This window comes from Eleutherodactylus coqui, chromosome 11, assembly GCF_035609145.1.
Source record: "Eleutherodactylus coqui strain aEleCoq1 chromosome 11, aEleCoq1.hap1, whole genome shotgun sequence".
In the NCBI taxonomy this organism is placed as follows: domain Eukaryota; kingdom Metazoa; phylum Chordata; class Amphibia; order Anura; family Eleutherodactylidae; genus Eleutherodactylus; species Eleutherodactylus coqui.
Window position 1 is genome coordinate 84,234,503 of NC_089847.1, and position 26,552 is coordinate 84,261,054.

General features: G+C 47.5%; 1 protein-coding gene across 1 annotated transcript in view; it reads left to right on the forward strand.

Moving 5' to 3' along the window:
- Window positions 1–22,811, forward strand: part of LOC136582767 (solute carrier family 22 member 6-A-like) — a 35,722-nt gene extending 12,911 nt beyond the window's left edge. Inside the window, exons 5-8 of the mRNA XM_066584007.1 lie at window positions 12,241–12,364; window positions 14,876–14,991; window positions 22,407–22,621; window positions 22,699–22,811. Of these exons, the coding sequence (XP_066440104.1) occupies window positions 12,241–12,364; window positions 14,876–14,991; window positions 22,407–22,621; window positions 22,699–22,811 (568 nt within the window). The remainder of the gene's footprint in view (window positions 1–12,240; window positions 12,365–14,875; window positions 14,992–22,406; window positions 22,622–22,698) is intronic.
- Window positions 22,812–26,552: the final 3,741 nt, after the last annotated feature.

Here is a 26,552-nt window from a genome sequence, read left to right on the forward strand (position 1 = left end):
CGGGGGGCCTATTGAATAAAAAAAAAAAACGTTTCGGTGCGGGACAACCCCTTTAAGTTTCTAAAAGGGTCATTGATCCTACTTCGGCACTAAAGCTCAGGTACGACTGCAACGTCTTTATCCCACTATAGCTACCCCAGAAGAGATTTGCTTGCATCTCTGCATTATCAAATTTGAAGAATACAACCCTTGTGTGGGATTTATGCTTAAAAGCAATGTGGCACTCAACTTTGGGGCACTTTGTTCTTGGTACATATGTATGAGATTGAGTATGAACCCTGACAAACGTACCTCAAACTATGCTGTTTGGTTGGGAGCTATACAAATCTATATGCTCTTGGGGTGACCCTTAAGTGTAGTTGGGTTTAAAGACGGAACACATGTTGTAGTGAGCAATAATAGTCTTTACTTGGCAGCCAAATTAGCACCACAGTCGCTTTAACTTGGCACACAGTTTCAGAAGGTTATAACTAGAGATGAGCGAACACCAAAATGTTCGGGTGTTCGTTATTCGTAACGAACTTCCCGTGATGCTCGAGGGTTCGTTTCGAACAACGAACCCCATTGAAGTCAATGGGCGACCAGAACATTTTTGTATTTCGCCGATGCTCGCTAAGGTTTTCATGTGTGAAAATCTGGGCAATTCAGGAAAGTGATGGGAATGACACAGTGACGGATAGGGCAGGCGAGGGGCTACATGTTGGGCTGCATCTCAAGTTCCCAGGTCCCACTATTAAGCCACAATACCGGCAAGAGTGGGCCCCCCCCCTCCCAACAACTTTTACTTCTGAAAAGCCCTCATTAGCATGGCATACCTTTGCTAAGCACCACACTACCTCCAACAAAGCACAATCACTGCCTGCATGACACTCCACTGACACTTCTCCTGGGTTACATGCTGCCCAACCGCCCCCCCTCCCCCCCACAGCGCACACCAAAGTGTCCCTGCGCAGCCTTCAGCTGCCCTCATGCCACACCACGCTCATGTCTATTTAGAATTGCGTCTGCCATGACGAGGGACCGCAGGCACACACTGCAGAGGTTGGCACGGCTAGGCAGCGACCCTCTTTAAAAGTGGCGGAGCGATAGCCCACAATGCTGTACAGAAGCAATGAGAAATAGAATCCTGTGCCACCGCCATCAGGAGCTGCACACGTGGGCATAGCAATGGGGAACCTATGTGCCACACACTATTCATTCTGTCAAGGTGTCTGCATGCCCCAGTCAGACCGGGCTTTTTAATTCATAGACACAGGCAGGTACAACTCCCTATTGTGAAGTCCCTGTCGACCCACAGCATGGGTGGCTCCCTGGAACCCACTGGCGGTACACAGAAATATCCCATTGCATTGCCCAACACAGCTGAGGTAGTAATGTCGTGCTTAATGCAGGTGGGCTTCGGCCCACACTGCATGCCCCAGTCTGACTGGGGTTCTTTATAAGTGTACAGATGTAGTAAAAACTCCGTGTGCACCTACAGCATGGGTGGGTGCCAGGAAGCCACCGGCGGTACATAGAAATATCCCATTGCATTGCCCAACACAGCTGAGGTAGTAATGTTGTGCTTAACCCTTTCCAATCCAATTTGTATATGGTTTTCCTAGGGGGCTTACTCTTTTTCTGCTGTTATACAACGGCGCTATATGCTGGCTAAAGCCAGTACTGCATGAGCTGACACGTAGGATAGGCTCCGACAGCAGAGAGGCTGGCAATATACAGTAAGAGAACCCCGACGGACGTCTACCAACAACGGAGCTGTACAGCCTTAAACCCTAATGTCTTCACAGGTCACACAGTGGACTGGAAAGGGTTAATGCAGGTGGGCTTCGGCCCACACTGCATGCCCCAGTCAGACTGGGGTTCTTTACAAGTGGACACATGTAGGTTTAACTCCCTGTGGACCCACTGCCTGGGTGGGTGCCAGGAAGCCACCGGCGGTACATAGAAATATCCCATTGCATTGCCCAACACAGCTGAGGTAGTAATGTCGTGCGTAATGCAGGTGGGCTTCGGCCCACACTGCATGCCCCAGTCAGACTGGGGTTCTTTACAAGTGGACACATGTAGGTTTAACTCCCTGTGGACCCACTGCCTGGGTGGGTGCCAGGAAGCCACCGGCGGTACATAGAAATATCCCATTGCATTGCCCAACACAGCTGAGGTAGTAATGTCGTGCGTAATACAGGTGGGCTTCGGCCCACACTGCATGCCCCAGTCAGACGGGTTCTTTAGAAGTGTACAGAAGTATTAAAAACTCAGTGTGCACCTACAGCATGGGTGGCTCCCTGGAACCCACCGGCGGTACACAAAAATATCCCATTGCATTGCCCAACACAGCTGAGGTAACGTCAGCTGTAATGCAGGTGGGCTAAAAATTAATTTGATTACACTGTAGGCGAGGGCCCACAAAAATTGCTGTATCAACAGTACTAATGTACATCCCAAAAATTGGCCATGGCCAGCCAAGAGGGCAGGTGAAACCCATTAATCGCTTTGGTTAATGTGGCTTAAGTGGTAACTAGGCCTGGAGGCAGCCCAGTGTAACGAAAAATTGGTTCAAGTTAAAGTTCCAATGCTTTTAAGCGCATTGAAACTTATAAAAATTGTTCAGAAAAATTATTTGAGTGAGCCTTGTGGCCCTAAGAAAAATTGCCCGTTCAGCGTGATTACGTGAGGTTTCAGGAGGAGGAGCAGGAGGAGGAGGAGGAGGAATATTAGACACAGATTGATGAAGCAGAAATGTCCCCGTTTTGGATGGTGAGAGAGAACGTAGCTTCCATCCGCGGGTGCAGCCTACGTATTGCTTACGTATCGCTGCTGTCCGCTGGTGGAGAACAGAAGTCTGGCGAAATCCAGCCTTTGTTCATCTTGATGAGTGTTAGCCTGTCGGCACTGTCGGTTGACAAGCGGCTACGCTTATCTGTGATGATTCCCCCAGCCGCACTAAACACCCTCTCCGACAACACGCTAGCCGCAGGACAAGCAAGCACCTCAAGGGCATACAGGGCTAGTTCAGGCCACGTGTCCAGCTTCGACACCCAGTAGTTGTAGGGGGCAGAGGCGTCACCAAGGATGGTCGTGCGATCCGCTACGTACTCCCTCACCATCCTTTTGCAGTGCTCCCGCCGACTCAGCCGTGACTGGGGAGCGGTGACACAGTCTTGGTGGGGAGCCATAAAGCTGGCCAGGCCCTTAAAGACTGTTGCACTGCCTGGGATGTACATGCTGCTCGATCTACGCACATCCCCTGCAACATGGCCCTCGGAACTGCGCCTTCTGCCACTAGCGCTGTCGGCTGGGAATTTTACCATCAGCTTGTCCGCAAGGGTCCTGTGGTATAGCAACACTCTCGAACCCCTTTCCTCTTCGGGAATGAGAGTGGGCAGGTTCTCCTTATACCGTGGATCGAGCAGTGTGTACACCCAGTAATCCGTAGTGGCCAGAATGCGTGCAACGCGAGGGTCACGAGAAAGGCATCCTAACATGAAGTCAGCCATGTGTGCCAGGGTACCTGTACGCAACACATGGCTGTCTTCACTAGGAAGATCACTTTCAGGATCCTCCTCCTCCTCCTCCTCCTCAGGCCATACACGCTGAAAGGATGACAGGCAATCAGCCGGTGTACCGTCAGCAGCGGGCCAAGCTGTCTCTTCCCCCTCCTCCTCATGCTCCTCCTCCTCCTCCTGTACGCGCTGAGAAATAGACAGGAGGGTGCCCTGACTATCCAGCGGCATACTGTCTTCCCCCGCCCCCGTTTCCGAGCGCAAAGCAGCTGCCTTTATGGTTTGCAGGGAATTTCTCAAGATGCATAGCAGAGGAATGGTGACGCTAATGATTGTAGCATCGCCGCTCACCACCTGGGTAGACTCCTCAAAATTACCAAGGACATGGCAGATGTCTGCCAACCAGGCCCACTCTTCTGAAAGGAATTGAGGAGGCTGACTCCCACTGCGCCGCCCATGTTGGAGTTGGTATTCGACTATAGCTCTCCGTTGTTCATAGAGCCTGGCCAACATGTGGAGCGTAGAGTTCCACCGTGTGGGCACGTCGCACAGCAGTCGGTGCACTGGCAGCTTAAAGTGATGTTGCAGGGTGCGCAGGGTGGCAGCGTCCGTGTGGGACTTGCGGAAATGTGCGCAGAGCCGGCGCGCCTTTACGAGCAGGTCTGACAAGCGTGGGTAGCTTTTCAGAAACCGCTGAACCACCAAATTAAAGACGTGGGCCAGGCATGGCACGTGCGTGAGGCTGCCAAGCTGCAGAGCCGCCACCAGGTTACGGCCGTTGTCACACACGACCATGCCCGGTTGGAGGCTCAGCGGCGCAAGCCAGCGGTCGGTCTGCTGTGTCAGACCCTGCAGCAGTTCGTGGGCCGTGTGCCTCTTATCGCCTAAGCTGAGTAGTTTCAGCACGGCCTGCTGACGCTTGCCCACCGCTGTGCTGCCACACCGCGCGACACCGACTGCTGGCGACATGCTGCTGCTAACACATCTTGATTGTGAGACAGAGGAGGAGGAGGAGGAGGAGGGTGCTTTAGTGGAGGAAGCATACACCTCCGCAGATACCAGCACCGAGCTGGGGCCCGCAATTCTGGGGGTGGGTAGGACGTGAGCGGTCCCAGGCTCTGACTCTGTCCCAGCCTCCACTAAATTCACCCAATGTGCCGTCAGGGAGATGTAGTGGCCCTGCCCGCCTGTGCTTGTCCACGTGTCCGTAGTTAAGTGGACCGTGGCAGTAACCGCGTTGGTGAGGGCGCGCACAATGTTGCGGGAGACGTGGTCGTGCAGGGCTGGGACGGCACATCGGGAAAAGTAGTGGCGACTGGGAACTGAGTAGCGCGGGGCCGCCGCCTCCATGATACTTTTGAAGGACTCCGTTTCCACAACCCTATACGGCAGCATCTCAAGGCTGATGAATTTTGCGATGCGGACGGTTAACGTTTGAGCGTGCGGGTGCGTGGCGGCGTACTTGCGCTTGCGCTCGAACACTTGCGCAAGCGACGGCTGAACGGTGCGCTGAACTACACTGCTGGATGGGGCCGAGGACAGCGGAGATGAGGGTGTGGGTGCAGGCCATGAGGCGGTAGTGCCTGTGTCCTGAGAGGGGGGTTGCATCTCAGTGGCAGGTTGGGGCACAGGGGGAGAGGCAGGGGTGCAAACCGGAGACGGTGAACGGCCTTTGTCCCACCTTGCGGGGTGCTTGGCCATCATATGTCTGCGCATGGTGGTGGTGGTGAGGCTGTTGGTGTTGGCTCCCCGGCTGAGCTTTGCGCGACAAAGGTTGCACACCACTGTTCGTCGGTCGTCAGGCGTCTCTGTGAAAAACTGCCAGACCTTAGAGCACCTCGGCCTACGCAGGGTGGCATGGCGCGAGGGGGCGCTTTGGGAAACACTTGGTGGATTATTCGGTCTGGCCCTGCCTCTACCCCTGGCCACCGCACTGCCTCTTGCAACCTGCCCTGCTGATGCCCTTGACTCCCCCTCTGAAGACCTGTCCTCCTGAGTAAGCGTTGCACACCAGGTGGGGTCAGTCACCTCATCGTCCTGCTGCTCTTCCTCCGAATCCTCTGTGCGCTGCTCCCTGGGACTTACTGCCCTTACTACTACCTCACTGCAAGACAACTGTGTCTGATCGTCATCGTCCTCCTCACCCACAGAAAGTTGTTGAGACAGTTGGCGGAAGTCCCCAGCCTCTTCCCCCGGACCCCGGGAACTTTCGAATGGTTGGGCATCAGTGACGATAAACTCCTCTGGTGGGAGAGGAACCGCTGCTGCCCAATCTAAGCAGGGGCCCGAGAACAGTTCCTGGGAGTGTTCCCGCTCCTGAGCAGGTGTCATTGTAGTGGACTGAGGAGGCTGGGAGGAAGGAGGAGCAGCAGACAGAGGATTCGGATTGGCAGCAGTGGACGGCGCAGAACTGCGGGTAGACGATAGGTTGCTCGAAGCACTTTCTGCCATCCAGGACAGGACCTGCTCACACTGCTCATTTTCTAATAACCGTCTCCCGCGTGGACCCATTAATTGGGCGATGAATGTGGGGACGCCAGAAACGTGCCTCTCTCCTAATCGCGCAGCAGACAGCTGCGACACACCTGGATCAGGAGCTTGGCCTGTGCCCACACCCTCACTTGGCCCTCCGCGTCCTCGGCCACGTCCACGTCCACGTCCTCTAGGCTTACCCCTACCCCTCAGCATGCTGTATTACCAGTGATTAGATTTCCCAGGCAGGAAATAAATTGGCGCAAGACTGCAGGCCAAATATAATTTTTGCCCTTTTTGGAAAACGAAAGGCCCCACTGCCTCTAGTGAATGAATTATCTAAGTTTAATAACTGTGCTGTGTCCCTGCTTATGTGTCACAGAACGTGAGGGTAGCAGAGTTATTATAACTCTTGGAGAGCAGGTATTTTTTTTTCCCAATTAAGGAAAGCAAATGGCGAACCCAGCAGTAAAGCGTAGCTGGCTGCGTATGATTTAGCAATGTTTTTCACGCAGCTCACACGTCTACACAGGCGTAAGGACGGACACAGGCTGGACAAATAGATTTCTTTTCAGTTTTTTCCCACCAACAGGCAGCACTGCGTATATTCAATGAACCTGCGAAGTTTAATAACTGCGCTGTGTCCCTGCTTATGTGTCACAGAACGTGAGGGTAGCAGAGTTATTATAACTCTTGGAGAGCAGGTATTTTTTTTCCCAATTAAGGAAAGCAAATGGCGAACCCAGCAGTAAAGCGTAGCTGGCTGCGTATGATTTAGCAATGTTTTTCACGCAGCTCACACGTCTACACAGGCGTAAGGACGGACACAGGCTGGACAAATAGATTTGTTTTCAGTTTTTTCCCACCAACAGGCAGCACTGCGTATATTCAATGAACCTGCGAAGTTTAATAACTGCGCTGTGTCCCTGCTTATGTGTCACAGAACGTGAGGGTAGCAGAGTTATTATAACTCTTGGAGAGCAGGTATTTTTTTCCCCAATTAAGGAAAGCAAATGGCGAACCCAGCAGTAAAGCGTAGCTGGCTGCGTATGATTTAGCAATGTTTTTCACGCAGCTCACACGTCTACACAGGCGTAAGGACGGACACAGGCTGGACAAATAGATTTCTTTTCAGTTTTTTCCCACCAACAGGCAGCACTGCGTATATTCAATGAACCTGCGAAGTTTAATAACTGCGCTGTGTCCCTGCTTATGTGTCACAGAACGTGAGGGTAGCAGAGTTATTATAACTCTTGGAGAGCAGGTATTTTTTTTCCCAATTAAGGAAAGCAAATGGCGAACCCAGCAGTAAAGCGTAGCTGGCTGCGTATGATTTAGCAATGTTTTTCACGCAGCTCACACGTCTCCACAGGCGTAAGGACGGACACAGGCTGGACAAATAGATTTGTTTTCAGTTTTTTCCCACCAACAGGCAGCACTGCGTATATTCAATGAACCTGCGAAGTTTAATAACTGCGCTGTGTCCCTGCTTATGTGTCACAGAACGTGAGGGTAGCAGAGTTATTATAACTCTTGGAGAGCAGGTATTTTTTTCCCCAATTAAGGAAAGCAAATGGCGAACCCAGCAGTAAAGCGTAGCTGGCTGCGTATGATTTAGCAATGTTTTTCACGCAGCTCACACGTCTACACAGGCGTAAGGACGGACACAGGCTGGACAAATAGATTTCTTTTCAGTTTTTTCCCACCAACAGGCAGCACTGCGTATATTCAATGAACCTGCGAAGTTTAATAACTGCGCTGTGTCCCTGCTTATGTGTCACAGAACGTGAGGGTAGCAGAGTTATTATAACTCTTGGAGAGCAGGTATTTTTTTTCCCAATTAAGGAAAGCAAATGGCGAACCCAGCAGTAAAGCGTAGCTGGCTGCGTATGATTTAGCAATGTTTTTCACGCAGCTCACACGTCTCCACAGGCGTAAGGACGGACACAGGCTGGACAAATAGATTTGTTTTCAGTTTTTTCCCACCAACAGGCAGCACTGCGTATATTCAATGAACCTGCGAAGTTTAATAACTGCGCTGTGTCCCTGCTTATGTGTCACAGAACGTGAGGGTAGCAGAGTTATTATAACTCTTGGAGAGCAGGTATTTTTTTTCCCAATTAAGGAAAGCAAATGGCGAACCCAGCAGTAAAGCGTAGCTGGCTGCGTATGATTTAGCAATGTTTTTCACGCAGCTCACACGTCTCCACAGGCGTAAGGACGGACACAGGCTGGACAAATAGATTTGTTTTCAGTTTTTTCCCACCAACAGGCAGCACTGCGTATATTCAATGAACCTGCGAAGTTTAATAACTGCGCTGTGTCCCTGCTTATGTGTCACAGAACGTGAGGGTAGCAGAGTTATTATAACTCTTGGAGAGCAGGTATTTTTTTCCCCAATTAAGGAAAGCAAATGGCGAACCCAGCAGTAAAGCGTAGCTGGCTGCGTATGATTTAGCAATGTTTTTCACGCAGCTCACACGTCTACACAGGCGTAAGGACGGACACAGGCTGGACAAATAGATTTCTTTTCAGTTTTTTCCCACCAACAGGCAGCACTGCGTATATTCAATGAACCTGCGAAGTTTAATAACTGCGCTGTGTCCCTGCTTATGTGTCACAGAACGTGAGGGTAGCAGAGTTATTATAACTCTTGGAGAGCAGGTATTTTTTTTCCCAATTAAGGAAAGCAAATGGCGAACCCAGCAGTAAAGCGTAGCTGGCTGCGTATGATTTAGCAATGTTTTTCACGCAGCTCACACGTCTCCACAGGCGTAAGGACGGACACAGGCTGGACAAATAGATTTGTTTTCAGTTTTTTCCCACCAACAGGCAGCACTGCGTATATTCAATGAACCTGCGAAGTTTAATAACTGCGCTGTGTCCCTGCTTATGTGTCACAGAACGTGAGGGTAGCAGAGTTATTATAACTCTTGGAGAGCAGGTATTTTTTTCCCCAATTAAGGAAAGCAAATGGCGAACCCAGCAGTAAAGCGTAGCTGGCTGCGTATGATTTAGCAATGTTTTTCACGCAGCTCACACGTCTACACAGGCGTAAGGACGGACACAGGCTGGACAAATAGATTTCTTTTCAGTTTTTTCCCACCAACAGGCAGCACTGCGTATATTCAATGAACCTGCGAAGTTTAATAACTGCGCTGTGTCCCTGCTTATGTGTCACAGAACGTGAGGGTAGCAGAGTTATTATAACTCTTGGAGAGCAGGTATTTTTTTTCCCAATTAAGGAAAGCAAATGGCGAACCCAGCAGTAAAGCGTAGCTGGCTGCGTATGATTTAGCAATGTTTTTCACGCAGCTCACACGTCTCCACAGGCGTAAGGACGGACACAGGCTGGACAAATAGATTTGTTTTCAGTTTTTTCCCACCAACAGGCAGCACTGCGTATATTCAATGAACCTGCGAAGTTTAATAACTGCGCTGTGTCCCTGCTTATGTGTCACAGAACGTGAGGGTAGCAGAGTTATTATAACTCTTGGAGAGCAGGTATTTTTTTCCCCAATTAAGGAAAGCAAATGGCGAACCCAGCAGTAAAGCGTAGCTGGCTGCGTATGATTTAGCAATGTTTTTCACGCAGCTCACACGTCTACACAGGCGTAAGGACGGACACAGGCTGGACAAATAGATTTCTTTTCAGTTTTTTCCCACCAACAGGCAGCACTGCGTATATTCAATGAACCTGCGAAGTTTAATAACTGCGCTGTGTCCCTGCTTATGTGTCACAGAACGTGAGGGTAGCAGAGTTATTATAACTCTTGGAGAGCAGGTATTTTTTTTCCCAATTAAGGAAAGCAAATGGCGAACCCAGCAGTAAAGCGTAGCTGGCTGCGTATGATTTAGCAATGTTTTTCACGCAGCTCACACGTCTACACAGGCGTAAGGACGGACACAGGCTGGACAAATAGATTTCTTTTCAGTTTTTTCCCACCAACAGGCAGCACTGCGTATATTCAATGAACCTGCGAAGTTTAATAACTGCGCTGTGTCCCTGCTTATGTGTCACAGAACGTGAGGGTAGCAGAGTTATTATAACTCTTGGAGAGCAGGTATTTTTTTTCCCAATTAAGGAAAGCAAATGGCGAACCCAGCAGTAAAGCGTAGCTGGCTGCGTATGATTTAGCAATGTTTTTCACGCAGCTCACACGTCTCCACAGGCGTAAGGACGGACACAGGCTGGACAAATAGATTTGTTTTCAGTTTTTTCCCACCAACAGGCAGCACTGCGTATATTCAATGAACCTGCGAAGTTTAATAACTGCGCTGTGTCCCTGCTTATGTGTCACAGAACGTGAGGGTAGCAGAGTTATTATAACTCTTGGAGAGCAGGTATTTTTTTCCCCAATTAAGGAAAGCAAATGGCGAACCCAGCAGTAAAGCGTAGCTGGCTGCGTATGATTTAGCAATGTTTTTCACGCAGCTCACACGTCTCCACAGGCGTAAGGACGGACACAGGCTGGACAAATAGATTTCTTTTCAGTTTTTTCCCACCAACAGGCAGCACTGCGTATATTCTATGAATAATAACTGTGTTGTGGCCCTGCCTATACAATTCTTTCCCTGCAGTATCAATGGAGGGTGCAATGCTCTGCAGAGGCGATTTTGAGAAGCCCAAAAAAAATGCAGCACAGCCAACAGCAGCCTGGACAGTACTGCACACGGATAAATATGGCCCTAGAAAGGACCGTTGAGGTTCTTGAAGGCTACACTCACTCCTAACACTCTCCCTGCCTATGCAGCACTTCTGTCCCTAATGCCAGGTGCAACGGTCTGCAGAGGCGATTTTGAGAAAGAAAAAAAAATCCCACTGCTAACAGCAGCCAACACACAGCTATCAGTGGCCCTAATAAGGACCTTTGGGGGGTCTTGAAGCCTACACTAACTACCAATTCTTTCCCTACAGCAGCTCCGGTATAAACAGCACTGTCCCTCATCTAACTCACACCGCATCTGAGGCGAGCCGCGGGAGGGGCCGACTTTTATATTAGGCGAACACCTGATCTCGCCAGCCACTCACAGCAGGGGGGTGGTATAGGGCTTAAACGTTGCAGGGGGAAGTTGTAATGCCTTCCCTGTCTTTCAATTGGCCAGAAAAGCGCGCTAACGTCTCAGGGAAGGAAGTGAAAGTAACCAGAACACCGCATGGTGTTCGTCACGAATAACGAACATCCCGAACACCCTAATATTCGCACGAATATCAAGCTCGGACGAACGCGTTCGCTCATCTCTAGTTATAACACAATTTCAAATACTTTGGCAATATTGGCTTTACGACTCGGCAACACAGTCTCAGCTTGTTGGCCCGTGCGGAATAAAATCTCAGTTTCTTTATGTATTCACAGACTCTTTGACTACTCGTGGTCTTTAGAGCTATTAAGCAGGCCTGGCATAACGCAATGGATATGCAATACAGCTCTCAATGGCACACACTCACAGTCTTCATGGCATAAGACTGTCCCTGTGTTTCAGTAATTCAGTTAATGACCGAGGCTACTGCAGCTCCAACAGTCCAACTGTCTAGACATTTATCTCCTAACAGGAGGCTCTATGGAATTTCCTAAAAGCTACACCCAACCTCTCACCAGGCTCCATGGTTTCTCTTGTAGTGCAAGACTCATGCCACACTCAACATTGTACAGAAAATCTTCACCACTGTAGCAACTTGTGTGGCACAACCCCCCTTTTATAACAAAACATTCACTCCCCTGTGGGTTAAGATATTCCCTACCATTCGTCCACCAGACAAACATACCCTGCCAGCAATGGCAACTGTGTGTAGGAACAAAACCACTCATGCATGTTTCACAGAGGCCACGACAGAGACTGTAACATAAATCAGCTGCAGAGTACACATTAGCAATGCACAAGAACTCTTCAGCATCTATGCATTTACATTCCCCACAAGGCATCTGCATTTATATCACTTTCCCATTAAACATTAACATTATGTCATTTTTCTAGGTTCACTTTTTCTCATGCCTCGTACATGCTGTTAGTGCTGAGTCCACTCCCGTGTTGGGTCCCATAGCATCAGTACGCCCTTACTTTATGGTAGGAATGACACTGCTTAACGTCTTTTTTCTTCTTTCATACAACCACATATAAATCACAGTCAAATCTATGAACAAAGCAAAAGCAGGGCAGTTATCCCTAGAAAATTATGTAGACACAGTCAAAGTTTGAGATACTGTGTAAGTGATATGTACATGACTAGTTTGGGTAGACACATGACTGATCTTCTTGTTCGTAGGTGGTTCCCTGAATCTGCTAGGTGGCTGGTACTTTCTGGTCAACCAGACAAGGCTGTTAGTGAAATGAAAAGAGTAGCCAAGTACAATGGAAAGGTGCAAGAGGCTGAGAAGATAACTCTGGAGGTTCGTTATAAATACTTTTATACATGTTGTACTATTTCAGTAACCTGCTGTCCCTCTTTCACAGTTATTTTGACAGGTAACAAGTTATCCTACAATAAATACAATATTTCACTCACCCAGCATAAACCAGAGGTGTTATTCTAATCTTTTCCTTCTTGCTATTGTTCAAGGCTTTCTCTAATAGAGAGTTCATTCCATATAGTAGTTGGTAGCTTATGTGTTCAGCGTCCGGGTGCTGACCATGTGAACCCTTTAAGCATACACTTTCGGAAAACATTTCAAGATAAGTTGCTATGTGTGTGCATGAGGAATAACAATAATACTAGATTAAAAAAAATATTCTTAGGGATTTAACACTAGTTTTGTCGCATGTAACTGGTAATGTACTTTTATTGAGTCATAACTTTGGTTTTCTACTAATTAAGCTGATATTTTAGCTGGGTTTATGTTCTATGCAGCATATTACTGCACGAATCACATCCAATTGGGGCAGATTGTAAACAAATATGTCATTGTGCATGATACCTGCATCCATTTATTTTTGCAAGTCTGGAGCTGCCTGGAAATCTGAAGTACGGGTGCAGCAAAATTTAACACAATGTTTAACATTTTATGATAACTTTCTGTGCCACAGTTTGTTTACCTTTTCAGGTACTTTACAATGGGTTTTATTGTGCTAAGATAAAAAAATAGCTGTTTCATGGCTTAAGATAACTTTCTGTGACAAGTTATCACAGACACTTTTAAGTCTTCTACACCCATTTACTTTTGCTCCTTTACACCTAACAAGAACCTCACGATTCTTGCTTGCCCGAATTGCACGATTCTCACTTGATGTCATCACCAGCCTGTTTAGAAAGGCAAATCATAATTGGAAATTGTGAACTTTTCATTCATTTATCACTGAAACTGAATGATGAAACAGAAGCGCATGATTCTTGTTTGTTATTCAGTCATTGGGACTCATTGGCTCACATTTAAACTGAACAATTATTCTTTACTTTTATTCATTTGAAACGATAGTCATTCCATCTAGGCATACCTTACCTGTTGTCTGCATGAGACAATCAGACAAACAAATTTTGCACATTGGTTTTTCCATGGCCTTGAGAGGTTGTGAGTTCAACTTTGTTTGTCTGGTTGCAGATACTTTTTTTGTCTCCTACAGACAACAGAAAGTGTACTTCAGATTTCCAGGCGGCTCCAGACTTGTAAAAACAAACTGATGCATGCACCGTGTGCAATGACACATTTGTTAGCAATCTGCTGTAATTGGGTGTGATGCATGCATTATATGCTGCATAGGACATAGGGCCAGCTAGAATACCAGCTCAGTTGGTACAAAACCAAAGTTAGGACTCAATAAAAGCACATTACCAGTTACATGTCGCCTGGGCAACAAAAACCTAGCATTAAGTTTGTGAGACAGCAAAAAATGTACCAAGTGTACTATGTGTATGTATAAATCTTAATGTTACTTTATTTGAATTAGGTTTACAAATTTTTTGCGAACAAAAAAAAAAAGAAAAAAATCACAGGTTTTATGGCATAATAGGAAAATTTCAAATGAATAATTTTTCTGACCTCAAACCCAAAGTTAAAAGCTTATTAATGCATATATTCAAATCATAAGACATCAAGATCTAAAGCTTACAGCCTCGGAACAAAAAGTATGCTACACAGTCTAATACTAGAGATGGACTTCATGTGACAACAAGCAGTGGACAACAAAGTAGAAGGAAGGGAGACCCCTAGTGGCCACCACTTTAGAATATTTTTTTCAGCCTAAAAAACATCATTTTGGGTAAATAAAGTAATTTGTCTTTTTGCTAATTATCACACTGGCTATCATATTAACATAATATCTCAAAATGCAGTGACAATTTAATAATAGCATTCCCCTAGAACATGATTTCACATAGTTGTGCGGTGTTATTTATTCTAATGTCATAGACGTTAATGCATGCTTTCCAAATCAGTAAGGAACACAGCAACATTTTGTGAGGACCTAAAAAAGTTACTCTGCAAATTAAAACTTTACAGAAGGAACATATAATTAAAATCACATAAATAGATGGCTGATTACTGCCGCATTTTGCTATATAAGCTGAACCTGTCAGCTTTCCTGTGTGATGCAGCAAAGACGATCTGTCAGCACGCTAAATAGACACGAGGACCTACCCCATGATTAGCGGCAGAACTTTTAGCAACATTTCTCACTGTTCTCACCTTGAATACTAATGTGAGGGCAATCGGTCTACATGTATATATAGGAAGCTTATGAAGAGTATCGTCTGACATCAAAAAAGGATGCATAGTCTGTTAGCCACGTCATGTAATAGCAAGTCCAAGAACAGTCAATTATCAAGACAAACGGCCACAAAATCCAACCAATCTTATGATGATTAGTATTATTCTGTACAAGTGTGATGTCCTATAAAGTTCTTTTTACAGATGTGATTTTCAGCATTTTTTTATGTCTTCTAATAGTCTTATTCATTCTCACAATAGTCGCTAAAGGTTGACATGATGAAAGAGATTGCTTGCAGCACTTCAACCTATACAGTTTTGGATTTGGTTCGAACTAGCACTGTGCGGAGAATTACCTTGGGCTTGAGCGTTGTATGGTAAGCAGGAATTACCCAGTGTCAGTATCTTGATAAATAAGCATAGAAGGTCTACTTGGTTTATCATTCATTAGTATTGATTGAAAGGGAGAGAATATTGAGTGGGGGAATATTCTGTAGCAATAGTGATACTTATGGGAATCATAGGTCGGGGACATGTGGTAGGAGGAATAGGCAATTGCCTGGGGTGCAACTATGGTTGGGAGTTTATGGAATAAAAGTAACACATTAGATTTTTGTTTCTATAGTCAATTCCACATTGTACCTGTGTGGCTGCTAATGCTATTAGCCCCAATGATGCTCCACATGTACTAAAGGGAAGTGATTAGAGATGAGCGAGCACCAAAATGCTCGGGTGCTCGTTACTCGGGACGAAATTATCGCGATGCTCGAGGGTTCGTTTCGAGTAACGAACCCCATTGAAGTCAATGGGCGACCCGAGCATTTTTGTATTTCGCCGATGCTCGCTAAGGTTTTCATGTGTGAAAATCTGGGCAATTCAAGAAAGTGATGGGAACGACACAGCAACGGATAGGGCAGGCGAGGGGCTACATGTTGGGCTGCATCTCAAGTTCACAGGTCCCACTATTAAGCCACAATAGCGGCAAGAGTGCCCCCCCCCCAACAACTTTTACTTCTGAAAAGCCCTCATTAGCAATGGATACCTTAGCTAAGCACCACACTACCTCCAACAAAGCACAATCACTGCCTGCATGACACTCCGCTGCCACTTCTCCTGGGTTACATGCTGCCCAACCCCCCCTGCACGACCCAGTGTCCACAGCGCACACAAAAGTGTCCCTGCGCAGCCTTCAGCTGCCCTCATGCCACACCACCCTCATGTCTATTTATAAGTGCGTCTGCCATGACAAGGAACCGCAGGCACACACTGCAGAGGGTTGGCACGGCTAGGCAGCGACCCTCTTTAAAAGGGGCGGGGCGATAGCCCACAATGCTGTACAGAAGCAATGAGAAATATAATCCTGTGCCACCGCCATCAGGAGCTGCACACGTGGGCATAGCAATGGGGAACCTATGTGCCACACACTATTCATTCTGTCAAGGTGTCTGCATGCCCCAGTCAGACCACGGTTTTTAATTCATAGACACAGGCAGGTACAACTCCCTATTGTGAAGTCCCTGTGGACCCACAGCATGGGTGGCTCCCTGGAACCCACCGGCGGTACATAAAAATATCCCTTTGCATTGCCCAACACAGCTGAGGTAGTAATGTCGTGCTTAATGCAGGTGGGCTTCAGCCCACACTGCATGCCCCAGTCTGACTGGGGTTCTTTAGAAGTGGAAACAGATGCATTTATAATTCCCTGTTTACCCACAGCATGGGTGGCTCCCTGGAACCCACCGGCGGTACATAAAAATATCCCATTGCATTGCCCAACACAGCTGAGGTAGTAATGTCGTGCTTAATGCAGGTGGGCTTCGGCCCACACTGCATGCCCCAGTCTGACTGGGGTTCTTTAGATGTGGTTTCAGATGCATTTATAATTCTCTGTGGACCCACAGCATGGGTGGGTGCCAGGAAGCCACCGGCGGTACATAAATATATCCCATTGCATTGCCCAACACAGCGGATGTAACGTCAGCTGTAATGCAGGTGGGCTAAAAATTCATTTGATTACACTGTAGGCGAGGGCCCACAAAAATTGCTGTATCAACAGTACTAATGTACATCCAAAAAATTGGCCATGGCCAACCAAGAGGGCAGGTGAAACCCATTAATCGCTTTGGTTAATGTGGCTTAAGTGGTAACTAGGCCTGGAGGCAGCCCAGTTTAACGAATAATTGTTTCAAGTTAAAGTTCCAACGCTTTTAAGAGCATTGAAACGTATAAAAAATTTTTAGAAAAATTATATGAGTGAGCATTGTGGCCCTAAGAAAAATTGCCCGTTCAGCGTGATTACGTGAGGTTTCAGGAGGAGGAGCAGGAGGAGGAATATTATACACAGATTGATTAAGCAGAAATGTCCCCGTTTTGGATGGTGAGAGAGAACGATGCTTCCATCCGCGGGTGCAGCCTACGTATTGCTTAGGTATCGCTGCTGTCCGCTGGTGGAGAAGAGAAGTCTGGGGAAATCCAGGCTTTGTTCATCTTGATGAGTGTTAGCCTGTCGGCACTGTCGGTTGACAGGCGGGTACGCTTATCCGTGATGATTCCCCCAGCCGCACTAAACACCCTCTCTGACAAGACGCTAGCCGCAGGACAAGCAAGCACCTCCAGGGCATACAGCGCTAGTTCAGGCCACGTGTCCAGCTTCGACACCCAGTAGTTGTAGGTGGCAGAGGCGTCACGGAGGACGGTCGTGCGATCGGCTACGTACTCCCTCACCATCCTTTTACAGTGCTCCCGCCGACTCAGCCTTGACTGGGGAGCGGTGACACAGTCTTGCTGGGGAGCCATAAAGCTGTCCAGGCCCTTAAAGACTGTTGCAATGCCTGTGCTGTACATGCTGCTCGATCTCCGCATCTCCCCTGCTACCTGGCCCTCGGAACTGCGCCTTCTGCCACTAGCGCTGTCGGGTGGGAATTTTACCATCAGCTTGTCCGCAAGGGTCCTGTGGTATAGCAACACTCTCGAACCCCTTTCCTCTTCGGGAATGAGAGTGGGAAGGTTCTCCTTATAGCGTGGGTCGAGCAGTGTGTACACCCAGTAATCCGTAGTGGCCAGAATGCGTGTAACGTGAGGGTCACGAGAAAGGCATCCTAACATGAAGTCAGCCATGTGTGCCAGGGTACCTGTACGCAACACATGGCTGTCCGCACTAGGAAGATCACTTTCAGGATCCTCCTCCTCCTCCTCCTCCTCAGGCCATACACGCTGAAATGATGACAGGCAAGCAGCATGGGTACCGTCAGCAGTGGGCCAAGCTGTCTCTTCCCCCTCCTCCTCATGCTCCTCCTCCTCCTCCTGAACGCGCTGAGATATAGACAGGAGGGTGCTCTGACTATCCAGCGACATACTGTCTTCCCCCGGCTCTGTTTCCGAGCGCAAAGCGGCTGCCTTTATGGTTTGCAGGGAACTTCTCAAGAGGCATAGCAGAGGAATGGTGACGCTAATGATTGCAGCATCGCCGCTCACCACCTGGGTAGACTGCTCAAAGTTTCGAAGGACCTGGCAGATGTCTGCCAACCAGGCCCACTCTTCTGAAAATAATTGAGGAGGCTGACTCCCACTGCGCCGCCCATGTTGGAGTTGGTATTCCACTATAGCTCTACGCTGCTCATAGAGCCTGGCCAACATGTGGAGCGTAGAGTTCCACCGTGTGGGCACGTCGCACAGCAGTCGGTGCACTGGCAGATTAAACCGATGTTGCAGTGTCCGCAGGGTGGCAGCGTCCGTGTGGGACTTGCGGAAATGTGCGCAGAGCCGGCGCACCTTTACGAGCAGGTCTGACAAGCGTGGGTAGCTTTTCAGAAAGCGCTGAACCACCAAATTAAAGACGTGGGCCAGGCATGGCACGTGTGTGAGGCTGCCGAGCTGGAGAGCCGGCACCAGGTTACGGCCGTTGTCACACACGACCATGCCCGGTTGGAGGCTCAGCGGCGCAAGCCAGCGGTCGGTCTGCTCTGTCAGACCCTGCAGCAGTTTGTGGGCTGTATGCCTCTTATCTCCTAAGCTGAGTAGTTTCAGCACGGCCTGCTGACGCTTGCCCACCGCTGTGCTGCCACGACGCGTGACACCGACTGCTGGCGACGCGCTGCTGCTGCTGACACATCTTGATTGCGAGACAGAGGTTGCGTTGGAGGAGGAGGAGGGTGCTTTAGTGGAGGAAGCATACACCGCCGCAGATACCACCACCGAGCTGGGGCCCGCAATTCTGGGGGTGGGTAGGACGTGAGCGGTCCCAGGCTCTGACTCTGTCCCAGCCTCCACTAAATTCACCCAATGTGCCGTCAGGGAGATGTAGTGGCCCTGCCCGCCTGTGCTTGTCCACGTGTCCGTTGTTAAGTGGACCTTGGCAGTAACCGCGTTGGTGAGGGCGCGTACAATGTTGCGGGAGACGTGGTCATGCAGGGCTGGGACGGCACATCGGGAAAAGTAGTGGCGACTGGGAACTGAGTAGCGCGGGGCCGCCGCCGCCATCATACTTTTGAAGGACTCCATTTCCACAACCCTATACGGCAGCATCTCAAGGCTGATAAATTTGGCTATGTGGATGGTTAACGCTTGAGCGTGCGGGTGCGTGGCGGCGTACTTGCGCTTGCGCTCAAACACTTGCGCTAGCGACGGCTGGACGGTGCGGTGCGAGACATTGCTGGATTGGGCCGAGGACAGCGGAGGTGAGGGTGTGGGTGCAGGCCAGGAGACGGTAGTGCCTGTGTCCTCAGAGGGGGGTTGGATCTCAGTGGCAGGTTGGGGCACAGGGGGAGAGGCAGCGGTGCAAACCGGAGGCGGTGAACGGGCATCGTCCCACCTTGTGGGGTGCTTGGCCATCATATGTCTGCGCATGCTGGTGGTGGTGAGGCTGTTGGTGGTGGCTCCCCGGCTGATCTTGGCGCGACAAAGGTTGCACACCACTGTTCGTCGGTCGTCAGGCGTCTCTGTGAAAAACTGCCAGACCTTAGAGCACCTTGGCCTCTGCAGGGTGGCATGGCGCGAGGGTGCGCTTTGGGAAACAGTTGGATTATTCGGTCTGGCCCTGCCTCTACCCCTGGCCACCGCACTGCCTCTTGCAACCTGCCCTGCTGCTGCCCTTGCCTCCCCCTCTGAAGACCTGTCCTGAGTAGGCGTTGCAAACCAGGTGGGGTCAGTCACCTCATCGTCCTGCTGCTCTTCCTCAGAATCCTCTGTGCGCTCCTCCCTCGGACTTACTGCCCTTACTACTACCTCACCGATAGACAACTGTGTCTCATCGTCATCGTCCTCCTCACCCACTGAAAGGTCTTGAGACAGTTGCCGGAAGTCCCCAGCCTCATCCCCCGGACCCCGGGAACTTTCCAATGGTTGGGCATCAGTGACGATAAACTCCTCTGGTGGGAGAGGAACCACTGCTGCCCAATCTGAGCAGGGGCCCGAGAACAGTTCCTGGGAGTCTTCCCGCTCCTGAGCATGTGTCATTGTAGTGGAGTGAGGAGGCTGGGTGGAAGGAGGAGCAGCAGACAGAGGATTCCGATTTGCAGCAGTGGACGGCGCAGAACTGTGGGTGGACGATAGGTTGCTCGAAACACTTTCTGCCATCCACGACAGGACCTGCTCACACTGCTCATTTTCTAATAACGGTCTCCCGCGTGGACCCATTAATTGGGCGATGAATGTGGGGACGCCAGAAACGTGCCTCTCTCCTAATCGTGCAGCAGTTGGCTGCGATACACCTGGATCAGGAGTTCGGCCTGTGCCCACACCCTCACTTGGCCCTCCGCGTCCTCGGCCGCGTCCACGTCCTCTAGGCCTACCCCTACCCCTCAGCATGCTGTATTACCAGTGATTTGATTTCCCAGGCAGGAAATAAATTGGCGCAAGCCTGCAGGCCAGATATACATTTTTCCATTTTTTTTAAAAGGAAAGGCCCACTGCGTCTATTCAATGAATAATAAGTTTAATAACTGTGTTGTGCCCCTGCAAATGTGTCACAGAACTTTAGTGTTGCAGAGTTATTAACTACAGCTGAGCAAGGAATTTCACAGGCAGGAAAGAAAGTGGCGCAAGCCTGCTGTAAAACGTAGCTGGTTGCGTCTGATTTTTTTACATTCTCCACGCAGCACACGTACCCAGAGCCCCGAGGACTGTCAGAGGCAGGCCAAATATACTTTTTTCCCTTTTTTTTAAAAGGAAAGGCCCACTGCGTCTATTCAATGAATAATAAGTTTAATAACTGTGTTGTGCCCCTGCAAATGTGTCACAGAACTTTAGTGTTGCAGAGTTATTAACTACAGCTGAGCAAGGAATTTCACAGGCAGGAAAGAAAGTGGCGCAAGCCTGCTGTTAAACGTAGCTGGCTGCTTATGAATTTTTTACTATCTCCACCCACCACACACGTACACAGAACGCTGAGGACTGACAGAGGCAGGGCACATAGAATTTTTCCCTTTTTTTTAAAAAGAAAAGGCCCACTGACTATATTCAATCAGATAAGAAATCTGTTCCACAGAAATGCAGTTATATGAAGTGCAGCAGAGCGGTGATTTTTCCCAGGAAGGCAGGAAATAAATTGGCGCAAGCCTGCTGTTAAACGTAGCTGGCTGCGTATGATTTGTTTACTATCTCCACCCACCACACACGTTCACAGAACGCTGAGGACTGACAGAGGCAGGGCACATAGAATTTTTCTCTTTTTTTTTTAAAGAAAAGGCCCACTGACTATATTCAATCAATAATATATGTCTTCTGGCCCTGCCTACACAATTCTGTCCCTGTAGTATTACTGCAGGGCGCAATGCTCTGCACAGCTGATTTTGAAAAAAAAAAAATGCAACACTGCTAACAGCAGCCTGCACAGTACTGCACACGGTTAAATGTGGCCCTAAGAAGGACCGTTGGGGTTCTTGAAGCCTACACTCACTCCTAACACTCTCCCTGCCTAACCACCACTTCTGTCCCTGGACTATTACTGCAGGGCGCAATGCTCTGCAGACAGCCGATTTTGAAAAAAAAATAATTGTGCAACACTGCTAACAGCACCCTCCACAGTACTGCACACGGATAGATGTGGCCCTGAGAAGGACCGTTGGGGTTCTTGAAGCCTACACTCACTCCTAACACTCTCCCTACAGCAGCACCAGCAGCAGCACTTTCCCTCAGCTAACTCAGTCACAAGGCATCTGAGGCGAGCCGCGGGAGGGGCCGACTTTTATACTCGGGTGACATCTGATCTCCCCAGCCACTCACAGCAGGGGGGTGGTATAGGGCTTGAACGTCACAGGGGGAAGTTGTAATGCCTTCCCTGTCTTTCAATTGGCCAGAAAAGCGCGCTAACGTCTCAGAGAGGAAACTGAAAGTAACCGGAACATCGCGTGGTACTCGTTACGAGTAACGAGCATCCCGAACACGCTAATATTCGCCCGAGCATCAAGCTCGGACGAGTACGTTCGCTCATCTCTAGAAGTGATCCTTTGTGTGGAAATGGGGTCTGTCGCACAGGAATAGGCTTGTGCTGAGTGACGACTGCAAAACAGTTTTTTATATGTAGAAGAAATAAGTTGATAGAAGAGAGTAAGGGACAATAGTGGGATGGCCATTCTGAAAAATGTGCCTTGGACACCAATAGAGCTTGCCCCACCCCTGGCCAGTATTCATCCAAAATAAAAAGCCCATATTTGTCAGATTTCGAGGAAGAACCAGTGACAATTGTGAAAAATATCTCTGTTGTACACATCTGACAACAAAGAAACTAGGATCACCCTAGTACAAGCTATAAAATACAAAAATATCTTTACCAACAATTTTCTGCTATTTACAGGTTCTCCACAAGTTTTTCTTATTATGGTTTGGCTATGGACCTTCAAAAGTTTGGAGTCAGCATCTATCTTATTCAGGTCATCTTTGGAGCTGTTGATTTTCCAGCCAAACTAATTTCTACCACAAGTATGATCTACATCGGACGAAGGGTTACACAGTTCTTCTCCCTCATCCTTGGTGGACTGGCGATAATGGCAAACATTTTTGTGCCCAGTGGTAAGAAAACCCATTCAGCTATTCCCTGTAAGCTCAATCCTCTCTACACTAGATTCTTAATAGTGTTGTCTTTTCAGAGCTGCAAACATTGAGGACAAGCTTGGCAGTATTTGGAAAGGGATGCTTGGCCGCATCGTTTAGTTGTGTATTTCTTTACACCACAGAATTGTACCCTACAGTCGTCAGGTGAGTGTATACATCTGTAATTGTAGTAGATGAGAATCCTAATTAGACAATATACACATGTCTTATTAACCATATTCCAGTTCTAGCGGTCTATTCCTCCCTCTCTCCCCCTCTTCCTCTAGAGGGTGCTGATGTTACATCTTCTATCATAACATATACGTTGAATGGCCCAATATAATTGGTGGAACAATTTTGCAATGTATTTATACACTATAGAGCTTATTCTACTGTTAGTACATAGAAAAACCTATTAAATACTTTAACTGTTAAATATATAGGATACATGCTATTAGGGACTTGCATCTAGAAATAATTACATAGAGTGAAGCCTCAGTTTATAAAGGTTGCATAACAGTCATAATGGATTCATTTTTATCTGCTTCATGATGAATTTTATTATAATGGGTCTTTGAATTTTTTTTTTCTATGCAGTCCAATAGTGAATTCTGCTTGGAACCATTATGTCCAGTGCAATATTTTGCTCTAGTGTAACCATTGGGCTGCATATCTTCAAAATATTGAATGCTTTTTCATGATTAGAGGAACCCAATATCATGCAAAGATATTTCCATTACTTTGTAGTGAGCATAAAAGTATATTGGAAAGCAGGGCTCACCAGCAACAGTCTTAAAGACTCCCCTGTAGCACTAAGTGGACCTTTATCTTCTACTATTGTGTGTCTAGTTGTATGAATTAAGGCTAGTTTGGTTAAGACTAAGAAGTTTTGGTATGTGTCTAAGCTCGTGGTGGACTGCGCTGCAGGAACTTTAGGGATAGTCATGGATAAGGTGTGAAAGGAAAGACAAAGCTCTTCAAAAACTCTTTAGTGAACTGAAACAAATCAGCCAAAACTGGGAATGAAGACAATTACTTGATTCAGCCACCTACGGTAAGAACAGATATCACTTAGAGCAGCACTTGATTATCCGCCATATGAGGAGGATCTTCTGTCAATTGGTGCTCGGTTGGTGAACACTGGCTTACTCTACTCAACAATATCCTGATAGGGAAGATGGGCGCAGTAAGGGTATAGCCCAACAGCATCACCAGCTAACACTTCTGAACTGCTGCCTTACAGCTACTTCTCATTGCTCTCACATAGTCTTCTCTTGGCAGGAAAATCCATCTTAATATGGCTTTATCATAGATATATCTCAACTACATAGCACATCCACACCCTTGTGTTCTCTTGCTGGCTGAGGCTAGTTACCGTGAGCTTTCCGACCAGTTGTGGCATCTGGAGCCAGTATTCCCCAGCACCATACTGGATAGAGTACAGTCGACTATTACACCTAAAAATCAATACACTCTACAACACGAGGCCGCCTGCACATGGGTGGATTTGCATTGCGAAATCCGGAGTAAGCGTCCGTCTATGGATCCTACAGCAAATCCAGCCCATAGTATGCTATGACAATACGTGATTTCCTGTCCATGAGCAGAAATCGATTGCGATTTTTTGCTTGCAGGGGAGAAATCACAGCATGCTGCGATTTTGTGCGGGCTCCACATGGACGGCTTCCATTGAAGTCAATGGAAACCTCCCATCCGTGGCCATTCTGCAATCATCATTCACACACACGGAGTCATCTGTACTGCACATGTGCATCGGCGTGTCAGCCGGCACATCCGCAGCACAGGAAGAAGACGCCAGACAGGTACACAGGGTTGTCGTCCGGCACCATGTTATACTCTGCTGCAGGATCCTGCATGCGGGGTCCAACCCCGGCTGTTTGCAGTTAGCCTTACTCTGATCCCTGTCACATAAAGCACTGTAACAGGAGGAAAAACATATAATAATAGCATAAGGTTTCTCTCTCGAACTCCAGTAGAAAGAAACCCTTCGGCATCTGGTTGTCACTCCTGGCATCAGTGCTCATATCGTGGGCGCCATGATTCCATGAGTTTGGAGGGCGTAATGCTACGACTTCTGTGTGGCAGTCACTTGCTTCTGATCAGCTATCTACCTGGAAACCAACGCTGGGGTAGTGTGAGCCGCTCAGCTCTGCTTTGAGGGTCCGAGGAGATGTGAATATGATCTACTTTTTATTTTATGATTGACCCAGCTGCTGGAAAAGTTTTCATACTTATGATAAAATCCCTTTAACTCTTTAGTGGACAACATGAAAGCACAATAATTGGTGCAGTGCAGAGAGTCATGGCTTTTCTTCCAAGACTTCCTTTGCATGGATTTAGGTGTACATACAGTGGTTTACGGTGAATTTCCCTTTTTACATGCTAGGTTCATTACATAATGTAAAATATAGTGTTGGGAAAAGTTGCTTTATATATTACCAAATCCTAGTGATGTAACATTTTATAATGATAAATTATATAGTTACGAAAGCAATCAAAGCAACTTCTTCATAAACATCAAGTAGACTACATTCCCTGCACCTGGTGATTGAAGAGATACATCCCTGAACAGTTTATGGAAGAGATAGCTAGTTTCAAAATGAAAGACATTCGAGTAAATGCTCAATGCCTTTACAAAATACATTGTTGTTACTTGTGCAAATACATTCCAATTAGAGATGAGTGAGTATACTCGCTAAGGCACATTACTCGAGCGAGTAGTGCCTTAGCCGAGTATCTCCCTGCTCGTCTCTAAAGATTCGGGGGCTGGCGGGGGGGCGGGGAGGGAGAGCGGGGAGGAACGGAGGGGAGATCTCTCTCTCCCTCTCCCCCCCCCGCTCCCCCCTGCTCCCCGCCGCAACTCACCTGTCACCGGTGCTGGCCCCTGAATCTTTAGAGACGAGCGGGGAGATACTCGGCTAAGGCACTACTCACTCGAGTAATGTGCCTTAGCGAGTATACTCGCTCATCTCTAATTCCAAACAGTTGTATACAGAATATATATATACAATTCACACTAATAGTCTATATAGCGAATTCACACTAATCAGAGAGAATTTGGGGAGAATATAGAGAAAGGAATATAATACATAGTCCCAATATGCCTATCTTTTTAAATTTGGCACTGTGTTGTCACTATTGGCAATACATACTGTTCTTCCACATGCCTCTGATTTCCTATGGAGACATACAGAGTTGTTTTTCCTGTCAGATTTAAATGAAATCCAGCAAAAGAAAAATCCTACTAAGATTCTTTGGTTGTTTTACTACCCTAAAAGCTTTCCACCAAAAGCCTAAATATCCAAAATAAGACAATACTGTGAACAAAAACTACTCATATAGTTACTGCCAGGAGTTGAAATCAACCTGATGGCACAAAGCAGTCATGATAATAAAAAATATATATAAAAACTGAAAATGTTACATTTATGGGATTTATACTAGGTTCTTCCAAAATAACTGTGGTACCATATGTTTAGAACAAATTAAAAAGACATTTATTGTGCATATAAAGTATATAGTTCTGCATAACATCCACATAAAAGCATCATAAAAACTGAATGGAATCTAAATGGAAGTCTCGTGAAATTTGTTTATTGAGATAAACTGCATGTTTAGCGCATGAAAAATGAATTTGGTTCACAAGTATTTTCATCATTAGCTCTAATACTGCACCATCTAAACAGAGGAAGCCAAACGTGTGATAATGGAACACACAACCATAAAAAAACATAACATGCAATTGTCACAAAACTATATATGGTCACAAAAATATACTGTAACATAGGTTTAGGTGACGCTCCACTTTTGGAGCCAGTTAATATATTAGGCAGCTACATTTAGATCAATTTCCTTATGTAAAGTGGCAAGACAAAGTAAGTGAATCCTT